The following is a 24437-nucleotide window of genomic DNA, read 5'->3' as shown; positions in this document are numbered from 1 at the left end:
TGCTCAATAGGGTTTACTTCCTCATTCTTCCCACGAGGCACGACTTCATTAAATCCTCATTTTGATATAAATTCTTATTCAAAGTGCTTCAATAAGTTAAATTTCATAAATAAATTGAATTTCATCAATAAATATATAAATTAATTCATTAAATTACTTCAATATATGAATTCATGGTTTAATCTCATAACTTAGCTTTTCAGCTGTCAATATTAGTCCCCTCCACCAACGCGTTTCGCTTTCTTTGTCAAGGCATGGGGAAGCTACAAAAAAAAAGTTTTATAGAAATATTTCTATTGATGGTCATCAATAGCAAATAACTGAAAAACATTTTTATTCCCAAATCTTAGATACAGTTATTAAGTTTTTCCTTATGCAAGTAAGCACAACATGATGCCAACTATGTATACTTTAATTATTTACCAATGTACATGGAACATCACATTGCTTCAGAGACATAGAACTCTTTGCAGACTTCCTCTATAAGACATTGTAAATCTTGTATTATACACTCACATAAAGCTTTTATTTATGTATTTACTTATGAAATGTATAAGCTGCCTTTCCCAAAAAGACTGTTTTACTCAGAGTGCAATAGAATATAAATGATTTGGGGTATTATGTTCAGAAATGCCTAGCCTAGATCAGTGTTCCTCAACCTCTTTACACCTATGGACCGGCAGAAATAAAAGAATTATTTTGTGGACCGGCATCGGTCTGCAGACCAGCGGTTGAAGAACACTGGGCTAAGTCGTGGGGCAGACCCTGCCCATCTCTACCCAATCTCCACTCCAGACCCTGCCCCCATAGTCCTAATTGTAACACTATTTTTTCCATTCATTTTTCATATATACACAATATAATCTTATTAACAATGCATTGATCGCACCGTGGACCAGCAGTTGAAGAACACAGTTTTGGGCCTGATGCACATGCTGGCCCTGTGGAACAGCAGGAAATTTCTGTGGACCGGCACCGGTCCATGGACCGGTGATTGAAGAACACTGGCCTAATTGATTGCTACTTTTTATTGACACATAAAACCACAAAATTCAGTTGATACAAACCTTAATAAAAGGTTTGAATTAGACGCCATGTATTTTTATCATAATTCAGATCATCATAGTCTAAAATAAGGGTGGGCAACCTCAGTCCTCAAGTGTCACAACCTAGTTGGGTTTTCAGGATTTCCACAATGAATATACATGAGTCATAAATTTTGAACACCAGGGAATGGAGGATTTTATATCTTGGTAATTTTTCTCTCTCTCTTTTTCAGTCTGTTCCAGAAAATTTTGGTAAGTCCTGTTTAGTTCTTTCTCTTCTATGGAATTACAGTATGAATATCTGTGAAAATGTTGGCTCATGTACATCCTTTATATAAATGTTGCATGAAATTTCTTGCATGTTTCCAGATGTGGCAACAAGCAAAAATGTGAAAAAAGGGGAGGAAGATTTATAGAGGCTGTCAGAGTCCCACTGGATCCCTTTATTTGGCAGTCTAACCCCTATTGATAGTAAAAAAAAAAAAAAAAAGACTATCATTGGGTTTTGAGTAGTGCCACCATTAAAAATAAAAAAGTGGGAATTTCCCCTGCCCCTATTGTCCCTTGACTCCTTGTGGTATGTCAAGGTTCTGGTGGAGAATGATGGATCAGGGTTGAGGCCAGACTGATACTCACACTGATTTATGTAAGGTGTGTGGCTTTGTTAGAGGGTCTTGTGGCTTTTATGCCCCCACTATGGGATGGGAAAAGTAGGGCTTTTGGGTCCAGGAGCCACCAGACCCCTTTAAATCTGTCTACTGCCAAACTTCACAAAGAGTTTTTTTTCTCTCTAACAGCAGTTCAAGAAAAAAAGAGCTGCAAAAACAGGCCCACAATGCTTTTCCCTCCATTACTTTTTATAACTTTGCTATTAATTTGATGCTACTAAAATAGTCAGTGGTCTACTACATCTTAAGGCGTATGGGGACAGACTCAAATATCTCAATATGTACAGTATATTTGGGAGGAAAAGCGGGAGAGATGCAGTAGACATGTTTAAAATACCCATGGATCATTCCATGTCAAGTGGTCCAGAACTCCCCCCTCAACCATCTCAGATATTGCTGAAATTTTTTCAAGGGATATGTTGGGACCTCTAATGAAGGTATCCAAAGTTTTAGTGCATGATTTCAACCAGGTCCAAAGTTAGGGGCCCCTTTATTTGATCCATTTTATTGTTTTCACAAAAGATATCAAGTGTGGGCCCTCCTTGAAATTGAACCAGTTGACATGGAATTTCCACTCTATGGCACAGATACGCATGAGGCCAGTCTCTTTCAATTGAAAGGAAATTCTAGAGTGAGAGGGCATGGGATGAAGTTAAGAGGTAATAGGCACAGGAGTATCACCTCTTAGCTTCATCCCATGCCCTCTCATTTTTTACTGAAAGGGTAGTAGATGCATGGAATAGTCTCCCGGTGAAGACAAAGACTGTATCTGAATTCAAGAAAGTGGGATCTCTTAGGAAGAGGAGGAAATAGTGAATGCTATGGATGGGCAGACTTGATGGACCATTTGGCCTTTATCTGTCATCATGTTTCTCTGTTTCTGTTTCATTGCTCGATTTTACATCGCAGCACTTCAATAATGGTTAATGTAAATAATCTTTTATGCAAAGTACACTTCACACAAGTTTACTACCATTAACTGTACTTTTGCAAAGTAACTGTACTTTGCAAAAGTGTGCTACATAAGAAAGAGCAGAGCACCTGAAATTCTGTGTTGTATGTTTTAAGACTTTTACAGTCACTTTGCTCTTTAGCACTTGAGACCCCTAATCTTCTCGTTCAATTCTCAATCATTAAAATTTGATTTTTTTAAAAATCCATAGCAAAAAAGAAGGGTACTGAAATATATTTAAAGGATTAAATGCACTTATGGTCAACTGTTATAAATACTGCAAATTTGTTTCATTTTATATAATTGAAACAAAAAGGGTTGAGAAAAGTGTGGAATGACTTGTAAATTTAATGGTTCCACATCATTCTCTGCTTGGTTGGGCAGATAACTTTTCAGTGGCCCTTCATATTGTAATCTATCAGTTTAGATTTTAAAATCCCATATATTTGCATTTTCATTTTGTAAGATTTTTTTAAAATTTTTATATGTATTGAAATTTTTATTGTAATCACAAGTAAAATAAAACTTGTTACAGAAAAGAAGTTTAAGATACATTCTTACATAATGTCCAAAAGGAAATAATAGATTTCTCCAAAACCTTACTAGTCCTTAAGATAATGAGAGAAGAACCCTTCCACAAAATACAGTGGTACCTCGGTTTACGAGTGCACCGGTTTGCAAATGTTTTGCAAGACGAGCAAAACATTTGCAAAATCGGTGCCTCGGAAACCTGAGCATGGCTCGATTTACGAGCGCCCCCCCACAATCCGGCACCCTCCCCCCCGCGATCCGGCACCCCCCCCCGCTGCGATTGGGCACCCCCCTGCCATGATCGGGTACCCCCCCGCCGCAATTGGGCACCCCCCCATCGCTTCTTACCTTCATCTGGGCACCGGGTGCAAATGCTCAAGGCCCAGCAGAAGAGAAGGCCGATCTTCGGGCACCGGCACCAAGCACAGGACATGCTGGTGCCGGTGCCCAGATGAGGGTAAGAAGCGCAGGGGGAGTGCCGGATCGTGGCGGGGGGTGCCCAATTGCATCGGGGGGGGGGTGTGCCGGATCGTGGTGGGGGAGTGCCCAATCGCATCGGGGGGGTGCCGGATCGTGGCGGGGGAGTGCCCAATTGCGTCGGGGGGGGGTGCCGGATCATGGCGGGGGGTGCCCAATCGCATCAGGGGGGGTGACGGATCGTGGCGGGGTGGTGCCGAATTGCGGGGGGGGGGGGGGGGTGTGCTGGATTGCAGGGGGGCCTTCGGGGACAGCAATGCCAGTTCTCGTGGGGGGGGGGGGAATGCATCAAAGCGAGTTTCCATTATTTCCTATGGGGAAACTCGCTTTGATAAACGAGCATTTTGGATTACGAGCATGCTCCTGGAATAGATTATGCTCGTAATCCAAGGTACCACTGTACAAGAAATAGCAAAGAAGAAATATAAGACATTCATGTTTATAACAGTGGCATAATTTAAGTTAATGTGATTATTAGCACCCTAAATAGCAGGTGAACTAGTCATAACCACAACAGGGAGTATGGCAACCATCTGAAACTCCAAAGATTTAGAGGCCACAAAGTTAGATAGATGTTGTGGTACATAAAAAAATATATGGCCTCTTTTAACAAGCTGTGTTAGTGAGTGTTGTGAGGCAAATGCTCTGAAGCCCTTTAAATCCCTATGTAGTTTGGTTCATTTACTGCTCTAGCCAGCGCTATTCATATTAATAAAGGAGACCCATAGTGAACACCTTTATATTTAATTAGACATTTACACGGGAATGGAAGAAAAATAGAGCCCCCCAATTTCAACCAGCTGGTTTAAGTAACAAAAATTGTTGCCTTTTCTTCTGTGTATCTTTAGACATGTCTGGAAAAAATTACACCTTTGCATTCATAAAGATTATGGGCTTCTTTTAACAAAGCCGCACTAGCGGTTTTATCGCATGCACCGGATTGGCGCGCGCTATAGTGTGCGGTAGCCAGAAATCTACCACCTGCTCAAAAGGAAGTGGGAGTGGCTAGCACATGCGGCAAGTTAGCGTGCGCTATTCCACGCGTTAAGGCCCTAGCGCAGCTTTGTAAAAGGAGCCCTATGTCTTTAGCTAGAAAAACATTCTTAGAAGCCAGTCCTTTTCTGGATCCAAATGTGTTATCAATAAAGTAATAATTATCACAGTATTCCCATATATCTGAAAAAGTGTCTGTGTAGGAAGAGGCCTCAGTAACGGAGCCCACGCACAGTCGTATTCACAGACTGAGATATTCGGCGTGGTTGTGTTGCTCCTTGACTCCAATCATCGGCCTTCTTCCTATGTTTATATGTGTATTCTATCTATAATTACTCAATAATAAATATAATAAAAATAGGTATTCTTATTAGTGTCATATGAATCAATATATTTTTTAATGCTAATATCGTTTTTTCTTTTATAGTATATCTACACTCTTTCATCTCATTACATTCAATAGAGACTGAACTGACAGAAATTTCAAACAAATCTAGTTTAGCTGTTATTAAACACTTTGGTAATGAAAAAAGTACTTAGCTTTAACAGTGTTTGTGTATCAGAGAGATACACAAGCACTGTATCAGATATCTCTCTGATACACAAGCATTGTTAAAGCTAAGTACTTTTTTCATTACCAAAGTGTTTAATAACAGCTAAACTAGATTTGTTTGAAATTTCTGTCAGTTCAGTCTCTATTGAATGTAATGAGATGAAAGAGTGTAGATATACTATAAAAGAAAAAACGATATTAGCATTAAAAAAGATAAAAAAAGATATTGATTCATATGACACTAATAAGAATACCTATTTTTATTATATTTATTATTGAGTAATTATAGATAGAATACACATATAAACATAGGAAGAAGGCCGATGATTGGAGTCAAGGAGCAGCACAACCACGCCGAATATCTCAGTCTGTGAATACGACTGTGCGTGGGCTCCGTTACTGAGGCCTCTTCCTACACAGACACTTTTTAAGATATAAGTGATTTACACTTTTTCAGATATATGGGAATACTGTGATAATTATTATTTTGTGATATTTTCCCATTAGGGGACTATACCCTAGTGTAGTAAGTTATCAATAAAGTAGCCACAAAACAGGGAAATTACTTGATATTGCATTCAAATCAAAACTTTAATAAACTTGATTGAAACAACAAAACCACGAATGAAATACCAGAAACCAAGAATGGGATTGTCCAAAGAAGATTGATGTGCACTAAAAAAGTGTCCACAAACACATCTGAAGGTGTAGAGATATTTATTCTTCCAATATCATCATTGAATCATTGATTGTACCATGATGATATTGGAAGAATAAAGATCTCTACACCTTCAAATCAATAAAGTAGCCACCACAGGGTCTGAATCTGATCTCCAAAGATACTCAGTTAAATCCAGACTCTCTATTTCTAGAAATATGTACTGTACCTTCTCTCTTCTTTGCCTGTGGGAGATGGTACGCTATGGAAATTGGTGAACTGATTCAATGGACGCTTTCAAAACTATTGTAACAAACATTTTGTACATATCTAAAGCAGATACAGTTAGTACTTGCAGAAGTTTATAAATCTCAGATTTTTCCTCGTATTGGAATTTTCCAGTATTCCAATGCATAAAAGAAATATCCTTTATCATAATATCTTGCCTTAGTTGAACATCAGATAAACACTTTTCTGTATCTGAGATATGCTGTTTCATACCACAGATATCTGCTGGTGTACCACCATATATATTTTCTGTGAAATGGTTTCCATATGTCCAGTAGAAGACTGCTCTAGTCTCAGAATATCCTGCCAATGAGTCTCCAGTGTAAAAGTTTTAGGTCTCAATAAAGTGGACATCAGGAAATGGGTTCCTGGTGGTGCTACGGCTTTAGAAGAAATCAACGCTCCCATGAAGTTCACCACTCTTGGGACTCAAAGTTGCTCCTCTACTTATTGTAAATCCCCAGCAAAATAACTCTTCATGTGCAGATGTTCCTGTGGTTGTAGTAGATCAAACTGGAAGTTCCTTCCTGCTGTTATTTTAAATGAATGCATATCCCTCCTATGGGGTATTTTCCTTTGAAAATGACTTTGTACACTTGACAGTATAAAGAACCATGTTACATATAAAAATTGTATTCCCCTTGTCTCTCACTGCCCCTGAAACCAAGTTTCAAGTTTATTTATTAATTTGATGAATCACTTATCCATAGTTTACCAAGCGAATTACAACGAATTATATAAACAAGTTAAAAAACATACATATAATATTAAGTAAAACAGGGTAAAAAACAGATTCATAAACAAACTTAACAGAAATACAGAAAGGATAAAAGGGAAAAGTTACATCGTTAATGTTTTTTAAAAAGGAGAGAACATTCAGGGAGAAAACATAAGGAGGGATGACTTAACTACACTGCCTAAATTATGTTTATTTTAAGAGACTAAAGGCATCCTTAAAAAGATAGGTTTTTAGTTTATTTTTAAAATGATTGAGTTCTTTTTCATCTCTAATGTATTGTGGTAGGGAGTTCCAAGTTTGAGGGGCCACTATAGAAAACATGTCATGACGTCTAGTACCTACAACTTTTAAAGAAGGAACTGCCAATAATCCTTGCGCTAAAGATCGAAGAGTGCGTGTTGAGTTATGCGGGATGAGCATCCGATTTATAAATAATGGTTCACTCGTAGATAGAGTTTTGAATACCAAAAGCAAAATTTTATAAGTAATTCGATGGCTAATGGGGAGCCAATGTGATTCAATCAAAAAAGGAGTTACATGGTCATATTTTTTATCTTTATGTAAAAGTTTGACGGCGATATTTTGAATTATCTGTAAACGTTTCTTTTCTTTTTGCGTTGTGTTGATTAGTAATAAGTTGCAGTAGTCGAGCTTTGTTATAACCAGCAAGTGAATTAGAATATTTAAAGATTTGGGTTCCAAAAATTTGGAGATTGAACGAATCATACGCAAACGATAGAGGCAAGATTTTTTTTTTTTTAAATTCTTTATTTATCATTTTAAAATTTTAACAAAATCAAAACATTTTGTACAGAAAGATTGTCTAATCATTCATAATAATAGAAGAAATTAATTTCCATAATACTAAAAATCTCTAAATCTAACAATCTCAAGTCCTCAAATAATGATCCAAGAATTTATGAGTGAACTTTAAGGAAATCCATTAATAAATCTATACAAGAAAAAGGTATCTAGTGACTGGTTTAAGGAGCTTATTCTATTTATCGAGTCCATTAGTTGTTACTATTACATTGTTGTTGTCGTTCTTCCTTCTTTCTCCAAACGTTTCTGCGTCAAGAAAGCTGTAAGTTGAGCCGGTTCAAAAAACACATATTTATTATCTCGATACCTTATTATACATTTACATGGAAAGCGTAAAAAGAAAATACCACCCAGCTGTGCAACTCCTGCTTTCATCAAAAGGAATTGACGTCTACGACTCTGGGTTTCTCTACTAACATCTGGAAATATTTGAATTTTCAAGCCCAGAAATTCCTTATTTTTGTTCTTAAAGAACATTTTTAGTATCCAATCCTTATCTGGCAGCAACGCCACAGATAGTAAAAGAGTTGCTGGTTTAGCCAAATCTTTATCTGATACTTCCAGAATTGCTGTCAAATCTTGTTGAAGATCTTGTGTTTCCTGTTTCTGATTCTCCGTTTGCTGATTTATTACTTTGTTAGGCAAATAATATACCCGAGTGAGAGGGGGTAATGATTCCTCAGGAATATTTAATATCTCAATAAAGTACTTTTTTATCATCTCCCTTGGGTTTATAGATGGAACTTTTGGAAAATTCAGCAAGCGGAGGTTATTAGTCCGATAATTATTTTCCATTGTTTCCAACTTTCTTCTTATAATTTGATTATCCTTTATTATCGTAGTTTGAACTTGTTTAATCATTATTACTTCTTTTTCAATTTCTCCTACTTTTTCTTTAATAGTGGAAATTTCCTGTTTATGTTCCTCTATTGTTTGTTTTTGAATTTTTATATTCTTTTCTCCTTCTTTAATCTGTTTGGTTAGTGAGTCTCCCAGTTAGGCAAGATTTAACTGTGTTACCTATATGTTCATGATAAGAAAGATTTTCGTCAATAATAACCCCTAGTATTTTTAATGAAGAAACTAAGTCTATATGAATGTTATTGATAATTAAGGGAGTAGCTAACTTTATTCCTTGTTTCCATAAGAAAAGTATTGCTTTTGTTTTATGGATGTTTAATGCTAATCTGTTCACAGCAAGCCAATTTCTAATTATATCGAGTTTTTTTGTTGATCTGAGAAATTTCTTCTATGTGTTCAGGATTTAAAGGGTGAGACAATTGAATATCGTCTGCATAAGTACATGATGTAAAGCCGATAGATTGGCATAGACTCAATAATGGCGAAAGGAAGATATTGAACAGTAATGGGGATAGTATAGATCCTTAGGGAATTCCATAGCTAAAAGAGAAAGGTTTTGAGCATGAATTATTGAAATGAATTGTGTTTTGTCGGTTGGCTAGAAAAGAAAAAAACCATTGTAAGACTTGGTCACAAACGCCGATAGATTTTAATCTATCTAGAAGTAAAGTATGATCTATAGTGTCAAACGCAGCTGATAAATCCAAAGAAAAAAGAATGACTGAATTGTGGTGATCTAAGTGATAGTTTATATTAGTAGTAAGTCCGATCATTGAATATTCTGTGCTATGGTTTTTTCTAAAGCCTGTTTGATTCGGATGTAACTACTATTGCTTAGCTGTGGAAATTTTTTTCAGTATAAAGGTTACCAAAAATTTTTGTTTCAGACAATGGCCCTTCATTCAACTTGGAGAAATTCTCAAAGATTACAGTAGCCTCTAACACATATATTGTATGCTGCCCCATATTAACTTGCTTCAAATGGATTGACAGAATGTACAACAATAGGGTGGCAGTCTTTGTTGCTCAAAGCCCTCTCCTCTCCCCAGTGACATAGTAAGGGGGGAGCGGATTGCCCCGTGTACCATCCTGGTAGGGGCACCTCTCCTCCTCTCTACCCCTTTGTACCTATTTGGCTCTTTGCCGGTGCGAGAAGCATCTGCAACTTGCTGCTTGCCCTGGTCTTGTGGGACCAGGAAGTGACATCAGAGGGAGAGTCGTCTCACTCCACTTCATCCAGCATCTGCCCCTTCCTCCTTCTTTCTATCTAGCATCTGTCACTTTTCTCACCCTCATCCAGTGCCTGTTCCCCTCCTCTCCTTTCTATTCAGCATCTGCCCCCTCCTCCCCCTTCCATTCAACATCTGCCCCTCTCTCTACCTCATCCAGAGTCTGTCTCTTTCTCCCCCTTCTATTTAGTGTCTACCTGCTCTCTCCTCCCAACAGCCCCATCCCCACAAATGCTGCCATTAGTGTGTAGTGGCAAAAATAAAGAAAAAGACTTTGCAAGGGTGCACTGTTCAAGCTCACGGCTGCTGGTCCTACTCTGGAATAGGAAATTACGTCAGAGGGGTTAGGGCCAGCAGCCACAAACTTGAACAGTGTGGCCCCGCAAAGTCTTTTTCTTTGTTTTTGCCACCACAGCAGCAGAGACATCATCATCAGCCTGTTGGGAGTGGGGAGATATTGGTCTTTTCTCCCTTTGGGGATAGTGAGTACAGGTAGCAGTGTGTCAGGCTCCCCTGACCTCCTTAGGCCCAAGACACTTGCCTACTGGGCCTATGCTTTAATCCGGCCCTGTCTATAAGTCAAAAGAAGGTAATGGCAAACTCCAATCTGCGCAGATTCCACACTTCATAGCACAACTTTTGAGGTCATGCTTTTCAGTCATTATAAGGGGAAAACTTGTGACACAACAGTCATAAGTTAAGGGAAGGGGAATGGGGACTTGTATACTGCCTTTTTGTTGCTTTGGCATCTCAAAGCTGACATTTAAAGTGGTGGGCACTGGAGGATTAAGTGACTTGCCTAGGGTCACAAGGGGCAGCACCAGGATTTGATCTGACAACCTCTGGGTGCAGAGGCAGCAGCTCAATCAGTGAGCCACAACCCTTCTCCTGCATTGAAAACTGCAATCTCTTTTAAGACCACTAGATGGTGGTGTTCTATTTTATTAGAGGTTCAATATTGTAGGTTAATTGCTCTCTGTTCAGTTGCTGTTTTTCCTGATTTTTTTCCCCAGAGGAGCAGAGCTGCCAAGTTACCCATTTCAGGAGGGAGACTTTTTGGTCAGTCCTAGTTTTAAACTTACTTTCCAAAGCAGCATAGGATTTGATTATCCATTGAAATCAGTGCTGCAGGCAGTAGTGTAGCAAGGATGGGAAGTTCCCAGAGTGGTGGTGCCCCTCCTGCTCCCCCCGCCACATGCATGCATGCCTCTTCCTTTCCCCTGTACCTCTTTAACTTCCCTAGCACAAGCAGCATCTCCAACTTGCTGCCTGCGCAGGCGTCGCCTCTCTCTCTGACGTCACTTCCTAGTCGTGGGACCCAGAAGTGATGTCACAGGGAGAGCCAACGCTGGTGCACACAGGACTGCTCGCTCTGGTGAAGAGCTAGAGGTACAATGGCCTCCCCCCCAAGTGAAGGTGTGCACACAGCAGGGGAGATGTGGGAAAAAATGAGGGGCAGAAAGGAGGAGAGCTAATAATAATAATAACTTTATTTTTCTATACCGCCATAGTCGAAAGACTTCTAGGCGGTTCACATTGAAAGAAGGCTGGACAATCGGTGAATTACAGAATGCAAGAGGAGAAATGTTACATAAAAATTGGGGTTATATGAGAAGTGTTACATGAGGCGTTGGAGTTACATGAGAAATTACATCAGGTTTGTGAAGGGAAATATCAAAGAGAGAGAAGGTCATTGTTTAGGTGTTGAATTTGTCAAATAGAACGGTCTTAATTTATTTTCGGTATGCGCCGTAGGTCTGTCTGGCTCTGTTTATGTAGTTTCCCAGCCAGGATTGCTGTCTGCTTTCTTGGAACATGAAGGTTCTGTCCAGGAAGGATTTGTATTTGCAGCCTGTGATCTTTGGGTATGTAAAGATGTTTCTGTTTCTGGTTGTTCGTTTGGGGTTGTGTAGCGTGAAGTGTGGTAGAAGGTAGGAAGGTGCTAGTCCCCCATCATGATGGCGCCCAGGTCCATCTGTCTCCCTCCCCCCCACTACTTTGCCACTGGCTGCAGGTCCCATAATACACTAAGATGAAGTTGTCAGAAACCCAAGACTGGCCAAAAACTCTCTTATCACAAGCTGTAGCAAGGTAAAACATTACAAATACTTACTGTGCCTGAATGTAACTTGCGAGCCATGGAATCGAGGGTGAAATACTTATGTGAATTAAAAACTGGCTGGCAGGTAGGAAACAGAGAGTGGGGGTGAATGGACAATACTCGGACTGGAAAAACGTCATGAGTGGAGTGCTGCAGGGTTCAGTGCTTGGACCCGTGCTCTTCAACATATTTATAGACGACCTAGAAATTAGTATGACGAGTGAGGTGATTAAATTTGCAGATGTTATTCAGAGTAGTGAAGACGCAGGGGGATTGCGAAGACCTGCAACGTGACATAAACACGCTCGAGAAATGGGCCGCAACATTGCAAATGAGGTTTAATGTGGATAAGTGTAAGGTGATGCATGTCGGTAACAAAAATCTTATACACGCCTATAGGATGTCCGGTGCGGTACTTAGAGAGACCTCCCAGGAAAGAGACTTGGGAGTATTGGTCGACAAGTCGATGAAGTCGTCCGCGCAATGTGCGGCGGTGGCGAAAAGGGCAAACAGAATGCTAGGAATGATTAAGAAGGGGATCACGAACAGATCGGATAAGGTTATCATGCTGCTGTACCGGGCCATGGTACACCCTCACCTGGAATACTGCGTCCAGCACTGGTCACTGTACATGAAGAAGGACATGGTACTACTTGAAACGGTCCAGAGAAGAGCAACTAAAATGGTTAAGGGGCTGGAGGAGTTGCCGTACAGTGAGAGATTAGAGAAACTGGGCCTCTTTTCCCTTGAACAGAGGAGACTGAGAGGGGACATGATCGAAACATTCAAGATAATGAAGGGAATAGACTTAGTAGATAAAGACAGGTTGTTCACTCTCTCAAAGGTAGAGAGAACGAGAGGACACTCTCTAAAGTTAAAAGGGGATAGATTCCGTACAAACGTAAGGAAGTTCTTCTTCACCCAGAGAGTGGTGGAAAGCTGGAATGCTCTTCTTGAGGCTGTTATAGGGGAAAACGCCCTCCAGGGATTCAAGACAAAGTTAGACAAGTTCCTGTTAAACTGGAACGTACGCAGGTAGGGCTAGTCTCAGTTAAGGCCACGTGAGCGGACTGCTGGGCACGATGGATCGCTGGTCTGACCCAGCAGTGGCAGTTCTTATGTTCTTGATACTACTACTGAAAAACTGTGGGCACAATCCCCCAACCCCCCCCCCACAAAAAAAAAAAGAATCCCCCCATATACTAAAGGGGTGTTCAACCTCAGTTCTTGAGGGCCACAGGCTAGTCGGGTTTTCAGGATTTCCTCAATAATTATGCATGAGATCTATTTGCATGCACTGCCTCCATTGTATGCAAATAGATCTCATATATATTCATTGGGGTAGTCCTGAAAACCTGACCTGGTGAGGACCAAAGTTGGACACTCCTGCAGGGTGTTTCAGCTTCCTGTTGCATCTTGTAAGCCAAGGCTACTAAGTTTTGGTCCTTGAGGTCCATATGCAGGCCAGGTTTTCAGGATATCCACAATGAATATGCAAGAAAGAGATTTGCAAGCACTGCTTCCTTAGTATGCAAATCTGTTCCATGCATTACTTCCACGACATTACTGAAAAATTAACACCCCTCTTTCCTTTGTTTTCTAGAAACTGATGTAGATGCTGGAAAGGATCAAGACATTTTTGACATCAATGAAGGTTTCATTTTAGTTTTCTATTATTATGTAACTTGAAACCATTTTTTTTTTTTAATAATTAGAAATAAAAGTGTTCATAAATATTGTCTTCCCTACCTTGTAGCTTTAGGTTTGAATCTTTTTGAAGGAGACATCAAAATTGATGAGGTGAGTTCAGATATTAAAAAATGCAAGAAGACATTTATCTTTGATTTATACACTTCAAAGAGCAGCCAGCCTCAAAGTGAATGGTACTGCAGATAGACAGCATACTTCTATTAACCATAAAGGTTGTTTATGGAACATAATACATTGAAAACGCTAAGAGATAAGATTTAGGTGTTATAATAAATTTTATGAACAGGTGAATTTTAGCTGTCGAACGATTTGACCCGCAACTGAAGAGCTTATTTCCAAAACCCTCTATTATGGACTTAACGACTTATGGAAATCAGCCCTCTAATTGTAATTTTTGTAGGGTTCAGGAGTATGAATGCATAGCCTGAGTTAACTATGGTTGCCTGTAGATATTATCTTTTGGTTGCCTGTAGATATTAGTGGTAATCGGTTTTCCCTTGTACAACTTTACATTTCAAGCTTGCTCCAAATCAACTAGTCTGTTTATTTACATGCATTAACATGCTAGCACGTGTTAAATGACAAATTTGATACTTAAACTTAAGGTGGCAATTCTAAAAATTGGTGCTTCCTTGTAGGCACGCATGGGGAGCACCCCCAAATTCTGTATTTGGTGCTATAAGTTGTGTGTGCAAATTGATGGCGTACAAATTATTTGATTAATTGGCCTAACTTGCACCAATAATTGGCAATTAACATCTGATAATTTATGCTAATTGGAAAAATGAAAAGTTATGTGCATGACAGCACAATTCTATAAAAAGTATGTGCCAGTTCTAGTGTGCAAATTTGAAAAGGTGGCATGACCAGAAGAAGGTAATGGGTGGATCATGGGTATTCCTAAATGTGATGCACATTGTTCTAGAACAGTGGTCTCAAACTCGCGGCCCGGGGGCCACATGCGGCCCGCCAGGTACTATTTTGAGGCCCTCGGTATGTTTATCATAATCACAAAAGTAAAATAAAACAGTTTCTTGATCATATTTCTCTTTAGCTACAAGTTACAATATTATTATTAAGACTTAGACAAAAGGAAAGATTTATAAACTATAAAGAGTTTTACCTCATGCAAAATTGTCATTTCTTTAATAAGACATTAACTAATTTTTCTGCGGCCCTTCAAGTACCTACAAATCCAAAATGTGGCCCTGCAAAGGGTTTGAGTTTGAGACCACTGTTCTAGACAGACAAACTTCACCAAACACTTGAAGCAGTCACAACCTGGATGAAAAATCACAAACTTAAACTCAACCAAGACAAAACCAAATTCATCCTCCTAGAAAATGACAAGATCCAAACCACAACCAACCTAGACATAAACGCAACCAAATATCCCATCCAAACCACCATAAAACTACTAGGCATGACCATAGACAGATGCTGCACAATGCAACCGCAAATAAACAAAACAATTCAAAAATCATTCGCAATCATGAGAAACCTGAGACAAGTCCGAAAATTCTTTGAAAGAACACAATTCCAACTTATAGTACAATCACTAATACTAGGTATATTGGACTACTGTAACATACTCTTCCTTCCATGTCCTGCAACTACGATAAAACAACTCCAAACAATCCAAAATACAGCTTTGAGACTCATCTTCTCATTGAAAAAACATGACCACATCACTGAAGCCTTCATCAACTCACACTGGCTCCCAATCCAAGAAAGAATCCATTTCAAATTCTACTGCATATTATTTAAAACCCTACACGGAGACAGCCCATCATACCTGAACAATCGCCTCATCCAAGCACCCAGTACCAGACACAGAAAAACGCACTCCCCATTCATACCCCCCCCAATCAAAGAAGTAAAAAGAACAAAACTACACGACGGCCTCCTAGCCACTCAAGCCGCAAGACTGGACAACCAGATCTCCAACCTTCTGATGACCACCCCAGACTATAAGACATTCAGAAAAGAAATAAAAACCACACTTTTCAAAAAATTCCTGAAACAGCAATAACAACACGACCTCTAAATGCCCTTAAGATCTACAACTTACCTCTCTAGATAATCATTGTAATTCTGTCCTTTTTAAATTAACCTTTTGTAATCCGCCTTGAACCGCAAGGTAATGGCGGAATAGAAACCCCTAATGTAATGTAATGTAATGTAATGTAATATGCCCAATTCATGCACAAAAGTGCAGGCATTTAGGCCTGTTTTAAAATGGGTGTGTCTAAAAGTTTATGCAATGCACTGAAGGCGCTTAGTGCGATTTTATAAACATTATGTGCACCTTGTAGAATCACACTTAACCCCCTCTTCTATGAAACCGCGCTAGCGTTGGTTTTTTTTGCGCAGAGAGCCGTGTTGAATGGCCTGCACTGCTCCAGACGCTCATTGAGTTCCTATGAGCATCTGGAGCAATGCGGGCCATTCAGCGCCGCTCTCTGCGCTAAAAACCGCTAGCGCGATTTCATAGAAGAGGGGGGTAAGTGCTGTTCTAGTTGGTGCCAGATGTTAGGCGCTATATACGGCATTATGGCATCTGGGCACCCAGATTTTGTTATAGAATGGGGCTCATAAACAAAAATTAAAATTGTCCAAAACCCGTCATAAGTTGGTATTTGGACATCCTAATTATCTGGTTAGTCCAGCAGCAATCTCTTCACATCAGTCCTTTTGCTGAAACCAGAATCTTTACTGTCCTTCAGTTAATGGAGGATACAGCTTCAACCATTTCAAAGGGATGGCCAGCTATATACAACAGCTTTTCTTCTCTCCTACAGTCATACAAAAAACCCCACTAAAAACAAAAACATATACAGATTCTCCTCGTTACTCAAACCTGCTCATGGGATAGGTGTGGATATGGAACACACAGTTCATTACACTTAATCTTGTTAGTAAGCAGATGTTAGGTGTAAGCCACACCCCAGGCTCCAGGCCCGCCCAGTTCTCCATGACCCCACCACGTTCCACCCAGGTCATGCCCCAGCCCCCGCCCCCTCAACCTGGCCTCCTGCTTGGGAGTCGCGTCGGCAAAGCATCTGTGCAGGCGCAGGTGTGACGCGATGCTGTCGCGCTCGTGTGCGCGTGCACGTGATGTCACTGTGTCACACCTGCACATGCACATGATGCCTTTCCGACGTGGCTCCCAAGCTGGAAGCTTTTCAAAACCTGGATAAAGTGCTGGATTTTGAAAAGCCATCCAGATGCCTGGACATGCCCTATAAAAAGTGGCCATATTCAGGTAAATCTGGACATTTGCTAACCCTAGATAAAAAGGTAGAGAGGGTAAGGGACTACAGAGGGAATGACAGACAAATATGTTGCTGTACAAGTCGGTGAGGTTAGGATTTAAAAGCATCTTCAAGAAAGTGGGTCTTTAGCCTGTATTTGAATACCTTCAGAGATGGAGCCTAATGTACAGAGTCAGGTTGTCCCAGGCATGTGCTGCCATTAGTGTGTAGTGCAGCAGTGTGTAGTGCAGCAAGACAGAAGGGACAGAACTGGAAGTTGGTAGCAGAGGAGAAAAGAACAGACAAGAGAGACTTGCCTGATGGACAGAGTTCCTGGGGCGGAGTATAGGGGGAGATAGGAGAGATATTGAGGAGCAGAAGTGGACAAGGAGCCAGTGAAGCGACTTGAGGAGGGGGGTAACATGAGCATAATGACACCGGCAGAAAATGAGGTGCACAGCAGAATTCTGAAAAGATCGAATGGGAGAGAGATGGTTTAGCGGAAGGCCTGCGAGAAGCAAGTTGCTGTAATCCAGGTGAGAGGTGACAAGAGAGTGGATGAGGGTCTTGGCAGTGTGCTCAGAAAGGAAAATCTGGATTTTAGTGCAGATTCTATATGGAAACTCAGCAACCAATTATTATCTACTGTTTAGTCGACATCAAAAAGAATCCTTAACAGAATCCAACTAAACCTGCCATCCACAAAATACTTGCACTACAAGCGAATTTTCCACTCTATGCTAACTTATCTAGGTGTAAAAACCTGGAATGACAAGTTTCAAGTTTTAAGTTTTATTAAAATTTGTTGTGGAACATTTATGAGTAACACATCGGGGGGTGGGGGTGAAAATAAAGAAGGAGAGAAAAAAAGAAAAAAAAAAAATTTTTTTGAGTCCTATAAATGAGGACTGACTGAAACTGGGTATTGGGATATAAAATATAAGATTTTAACTGTAATGAGGAAAGAGACAACTACACCACATTCAGAAAAAACCTGAAGACCCACCTCTTTGACAATTAACTGTTTCAGCTTCTGTATAGCACCCACTACTTCTAGGTCCCTCCTCTTGCTTCTCCATGCTCCCGTCCCTGCTAAGCTAATTGATTTCACTACATTCTACAGCAACTAATTCCAGACTTTAATTACACATTGTGTGAAGAAAATATTTTCTTCGATTTGTTTAAATCTACTACTTAGTAGCTTCAACTTTAAGCTGTATCTTTAATAACTTTTTATTATTCAGCTTTTTATTATTTTTATTTTATTTATTTTATTATTCAGCTTTTTATTATTCAGGAATCTTTCTAGCTGATCAGGCTAAAAAGAAAATACATTGAACATCTAAATAAGTAATCAAACATTTTGCAGGAAATTTCAAGGAAAATGTAGCTCCTAAAGCTAAAACTCCTGTTTTAAACTGAAGAAACTGTTTACGTCTAGACTGGGTAACTCTAGAAACATCTGGAAATACTTGCAGTTTCCCACCACAATGCTGCCCTCCTTTTGCTGGTGATGCCACTAATAAGTTGGCCACACTTCTAATGGCACTATGAGTTTTTCCTGTGGTAATAAGCATATTTATATTGCATGCCTGTTATCATGTTTTAATGCATACACAGATAATAGCTGTACAGTTCATTATAACCCATGCACATGGTCATTCATGAATATATATTTTACACTTTGTTTTACTTGCTGTTCTCTTATAGAAAAGTGAAAGAAACTCTATTATTGGTGAACAATATAGATGGCCATTACCAGTCCCGTACTACTTGGAGGATAGCTTGGGTAGGTACACCTTTATAACAAATTTCTATTTATTGTATTAAAAAAAAAAAAAAAGGAATTATGGCAATGTAATCTGCAGAGATTATTTAGCAGAATCTATTAAAATGGAGCCTACAGTAACATTTTAAATTAAATAGAAGCAGGAAAAAACTTCACATAATAGTAACCTTCACAGTTCTCAGAATTTAAAGAGAAAGTACAACATTATTCAAATTCAACAAAGGAAACTAGAGATCTGAAATGGAACTGGTATGGTGGAAAGAAAAAGAAAAAAACCCCCCTATGAATGTATAAAAGTTTCAGAAAAGGGAACAAGGGAGGACCAATTAAATTCCAGCAAACTAGAGAGGTGAATAAATATGCATAACGTAGTATTTATTAACAAGCCAAAAACAATGAGGAAAAACATTTTCTAAAACCAATAAAATATAAAAACAGACAACTTGATTCATTCACATACAGAGAAAAGTTTGCAATACACAAGAAAATGTTGTCAGCCTCGACGATAAACTTCTGCCTTAGGAGTCACAAGATTTAGCCAAGACTCTGTCTGATTTATGTATAGGCAAATATTGACAATGAATCGGCATGTGTTGAGCAAAAAATGCAGAACAATCTGCAATCACTTCAAGGGTTAACAGTCAAGCTCTGCCTTTAGCATACCTATGAAATTGCTTTCAGCTCATAAGAGCATAAGAATTGCCATACTGGGACAAATCAAAGGTCCATCAAGCCCAGTATCCCGTTTCCAAAAGTGGCCAATCCAGGTCACAAGTACCTGGAAAGATTTTATGCTGCTTATCTTAGGAATAAGCAGTTGATTTCCCCAAGCCATCTCAATAATGACTTATGGACTTTTGATTTAAGAAATTATCATTGCTCATTGCCTTTCTGTTTATGTGAAAGCTGGGGACAGATTAAAAGTTGCTGACAAGGAACAGCTTGCAGGAGTTAAGAAAAGAGAGATCTGGACTACACGCAATAGTGTGTCATAAAAAAAGCCTACTCTAAATCCAAAGTACTGCGGAATAAATTTAATATGACCTATGCCCACAGAAAATTACATTACATTACATTACATTACATTACATTAGGGGTTTCTATTCCGCCATTACCTTGCGGTTCAAGGCGGATTACAAAAGGTTAATTTAAAAGGACAGAATTACAATGATTATCTAGAGAGGTAAGTTGTAGATCTTAAGGGCATTTAGAGGTCGTGTTGTTATTGCTGTTTCAGGAATTTTTTGAAAAGTGTGGTTTTTATTTCTTTTCTGAATGTCTTATAGTCTGGGGTGGTCATCAGAAGGTTGGAGATCTGGTTGTCCAGTCTTGCGGCTTGAGTGGCTAGGAGGCCGTCGTGTAGTTTTGTTCTTTTTACTTCTTTGATTGGGGGGGGTATGAATGGGGAGTGCGTTTTTCTGTGTCTGGTACTGGGTGCTTGGATGAGGCGATTGTTCAGGTATGATGGGCTGTCTCCGTGTAGGGTTTTAAATAATATGCAGTAGAATTTGAAATGGATTCTTTCTTGGATTGGGAGCCAGTGTGAGTTGATGAAGGCTTCAGTAATGTGGTCATGTTTTTTCAATGAGAAGATGAGTCTCAAAGCTGTATTTTGGATTGTTTGGAGTTGTTTTATCGTAGTTGCAGGACATGGAAGGAAGAGTATGTTACAGTAGTCCAATATACCTAGTATTAGTGATTGTACTATAAGTTGGAATTGTGTTCTTTCAAAGAATTTTCGGACTTGTCTCAGGTTTCTCATGATTGCGAAAGATTTTTGAATTGTTTTGTTTATTTGCGGTTGCATTGTGCAGCATCTGTCTATGGTCATGCCTAGTAGTTTTATGGTGGTTTGGATGGGATATTTGGTTGCGTTTATGTCTAGGTTGGTTGTGGTTTGGATCTTGTCATTTTCTAGGAGGATGAATTTGGTTTTGTCTTGGTTGAGTTTAAGTTTGTGATTTTTCATCCAGGTTGTGACTGCTTCAAGTGTTTGGTGAAGTTTGTCTGTCATGGTAGGTTTAGAATGGTCATATGGGACGAGGATGGTGATGTCATCCGCATAACTATAGGAGGTTATGCCTAGATTATCCAGATGCGTTCCTAGAGAAGCAGTGTAGAGATTGAAGAGGGTGGGGGATAGTGGAGATCCTTGTGGTACGCCGCAGGGGTTTGACCAGGATTCTGACTTTTCTTTGTTTGATTTTACACTGTAGGTTCTGAGTTTTAGGAATCCTTCAAACCAGGAGTATACTTTATCTGAGATGCCTATTGCATCTAAGATCTGTAGAAGGATGTTGTGGTCTACTAGGTCGAATGCCGCCGATAGGTCCAGTTGTATGAGTAGCATTTTTTTCCCTGTACTAAGTTGTTGTCTGACGGTATCCATAAGGGAGCCTAGTAGTGTCTCTGTGCTGAAGTTTGTTCTGAAGCCTGATTGCATGGGGTGGAGTAGGTTATGGTCCTCTATGTAATTGGTGAGTAGTTTGGCTACTAGGCCTTCTATAATTTTGACATATAGCGGAATTGAGGCTATAGGTCTAAAGTTAGATGGGAGGTTTTGTGGTGCTTTTGGGTCTTTTTGGATTGGGGTGATGACAATTTCGCTGAGGTCAGCAGGGAATGTGCCTTCTGTGAGCGTGAATTGGATCCATTGTAGAGTTATGGTGCGGAATTTTACACTAGAGGTGGTAAGGAGATATGAGGGGCAATGGTTGAGGTCACAGGCGGCATGGCTGTATTTTTTGTAGCATTTGTTGAATTCTGACCATTGTATGTTAGGGAATTGAGTCCAAATTCTGTCTGCTGCGATTGCCTCTTTTCCTGTAGGGTGGATTGTGATTGGATTTTGATGGGTTGGGTTTAGGATGAGTGTGGCTCTGGTGTTGGTGATTTTGTTCTTGAAGTGTTCTGCTAAGAGGGTGGGTGATGGTGGAGGTGTGTTCGAGGAGGTAGTGTATGGTTTGGTGTCTGTTAATTCTTTCAGGATTTGGAATATTTTTTTGGAATCTTGGGTTTCCGTGCCTATGAGATTAGTATAGTAGCTTTTCCTCTTATCTTTTAGTAGATTTTTGTATTGTTTGTTGATTTTTTTCCAATCGGTTTTTGTTTGATCTTGGTTCTTTTTTCTCCATTTTCTTTCTAATCTTCTACACTGTCTTTTGAGTTGGAGTAATTCATTATCAAACCATTGGTCTGATTTCCTTCTGGTTCTGGTTTTGGTTTGTAGGGGTGCCAGATCATCAAGGATGTTGGTGGATACATTTTTCCAGTGGGAGATGAAGTTTTTTGGGTCGCAGTCTTGGATAGTTTCGTCTACCTTTGACCAGAAAATGGTTGGGTCGATATGTTTGCGTGAGGTATATGTGGTTTTTTTTGATTGAGGTGTGTGTTTGGTCTTGGTCCAATTGATGTTGAAGTTATAAATGTAGTGGTCTGACCATATGGATGGGGACCATGTTCCGTTAGGAGTTTGGATTGCTGGATTGGATGGTTGGTGAGACATGAATGCAGCAATGTCCAGTTGATGACCTTTTTCATGAGTGGTTTGTGGGTTTAGGATCTGGAAGGATAAGGCATTGAGGAAGGATAGACAGTTATTTGCTGGTGTGGAGGTTGTGTCTTCTAGGTGTAGGTTAAGGTCTCCTAGGATGAGGTTATATTCAGCTGTTAGTGAGTTTTGGTAGATGAAGTTTTCAAATTCAGGTCTCACTGTGGTCCAGTTTCCTGGTGTTATGTAGCAAAGCAAGCAGTTTAGAGAGTTTTTTAGTGTTGGGTTTGTGAGTTGACACGCTAGGAAATCCATTTGTGGAGTGGATGTTTTCTCAAGTATGTTTAGAGTTAGGGAGTTCTTGAATATTATTGCTAGTCCTCCTCCTCTTTTTTTCTCTCTGCAGGTTACTGTTATTTTGTATCCTGGCGGGCATACTTCTTTTATTCTAGGGTCTGTGTCTGAGGTTAACCAGGTTTCAGTGAGGAATAGGCAGTCAAGTTTTTCTGTTTTTATCCAATTTTTTATGTTTTCTGTTTTGGGTCCTAGTGCTCTGATGTTAACATAGGCACATGTAAGGGAGGTCGTGTCAGTCTGGGGAGTGTGAGTTGTTTCCGGGTATATGAGTGTTGTGGGAGATGGATGAGATTTTGTTTTCGGAAGTGTTGATCTTCTTCTCCAGGTAACAGTGATGGAGTGTTGAGTGCTGGCGTGGTGGTTCGAGTTTCTTGATGTGAGTATTCTTCTGTTGGGAAGTTGGAAGTTGGTTGTACTGGAGGATGTGGTAGTGGTGGGTAAGTTGTTTGCTGCTGCTTTCCAACTAGAAATGAGGAGGATTATCAAAAGGGTGGCTAGTGTGTGTGTGTGCAGGGAGAGCTTCATTTTTGATGTCTGGTTCGGGGGTGCGGAGCAGGGCTCCCACGCTGGCCCGATCTGGCTGGCTTCTGTGAAGTGGTGCGCTGGGTCGTTTTTAAATGTAATATGTCCTCCGGCTGGATTGGGGGGGCGGAGCAGGGCTCCCACGCCGGCCCGATCTGGCTGGCTCGTGTTGGTGCTGTGCGCTGTGGTAAAATGTCCTCCTGCTGGATCGGGGGGGGGGGGGGGGGGGGGGGGGCGGAGAAACAGTTGAAGAAAAACAGGTAATCCTTGGTGGATTTAAACAGTGTACAGAGTCAGGGTTGAGTAGTGATTATGGACTAGGGTAGGATGAAACTTGACAAGTGTGGTGAGACTTGATAGGAATAAGATCAAGAAGTTTGAGCTGCAGGTGGCCTTGGGTGACGGAGCTGGACTCCCACGCGGCCCGAGGTTCTCTCTCACAAAGACCATTTGTAAACTAGGGCTGACTGGCAGGTACTTTGTGTTTTCAGATAATACAATTCATCTGATGCAAATTATTGTACAATGCATGGTAATTATAGAGGGAAGAATCAGGAAAAAAAAAATCTTTAGCAGAAAGGGCAGGAGTCCCTGGTTAGAAAGCAGAAGGAAATAAATATTCAGTGGGGCAGCTGCTGTTTAACTTGTGGAATATAATTTTGTAACATGTTGCCTGTGTATCAGGTTGGTATTACACTCCTATTAATCACAGTTATGTCTTCTTATATATATTGTGTCTTAGAACTAATAAAATAATATGAATATATATCATAAGGTGATGTGCTCAGACCTTTTACCCAATAAATAGTGCAGTCACTATAATGGGTTTAACAAGGGGACCATCATTGCAACCACCTGTCCCCGCCCTCCCTCAATATTCTTAGCCTGTTATAACACTAAGATAGTACTTATCTGGATGGGGAGGCTTAGTGTAGATGAACTTGTCTTTGTTAAACCTCATCAGTGACCAAATTAAAGTGTTAACGTGTAGTGTTAAAATCCACAACCATGATTTCAAATTTCTTTCCCGTCCCCCCGACTCGAGTTTCGTTTCCTTCGTCGGGGAGGGACACTATAAAAGAAAATACACTAGTTAGATCTACTTATCATAGTTAGATTTATAAAAGATCTAAACTATAGCTATCATTACTGTTGTTTCAATTAAGAATTATTCAAAATGATGTGTTACCTGAGACCGGCAAACAGTGGTCAAACTGCTTCAAAATCTGGGAACCAAGTATCTACTATTACCCTGAATCTCTGTTTATTTTTTGTTGAAAAGGGCAAAAAATTGTTTTCGCCCTTGGTTGATGTTGGACCAGCAAAATAAACATAAAGAACAAAATTTAGTTTGCGTTATGCCTTACACCAATCATAGTAACGCAATCAAGAATATT

At 39.9% G+C, this 24437-nt stretch overlaps 1 protein-coding gene across 1 annotated transcript in view; it reads left to right on the top strand.

The window, feature by feature from the left end:
• MEP1B (meprin A subunit beta) overlaps window positions 1-24437 on the top strand; it is a 77537-nt gene that overhangs the window by 6129 nt on the left and 46971 nt on the right. Inside the window, exons 2-5 of the mRNA XM_033933843.1 lie at window positions 1280-1298; window positions 13522-13572; window positions 13675-13718; window positions 18593-18671. Coding sequence (XP_033789734.1) covers window positions 1280-1298; window positions 13522-13572; window positions 13675-13718; window positions 18593-18671 — 193 coding nt within the window. The remainder of the gene's footprint in view (window positions 1-1279; window positions 1299-13521; window positions 13573-13674; window positions 13719-18592; window positions 18672-24437) is intronic.

Source organism: Geotrypetes seraphini, chromosome 2 (assembly GCF_902459505.1).
Source record: "Geotrypetes seraphini chromosome 2, aGeoSer1.1, whole genome shotgun sequence".
NCBI lineage: Eukaryota > Metazoa > Chordata > Amphibia > Gymnophiona > Dermophiidae > Geotrypetes > Geotrypetes seraphini.
Note: the sequence above shows the minus strand (reverse complement) of the source record. Positions and strands in the feature narration are given on the sequence as shown.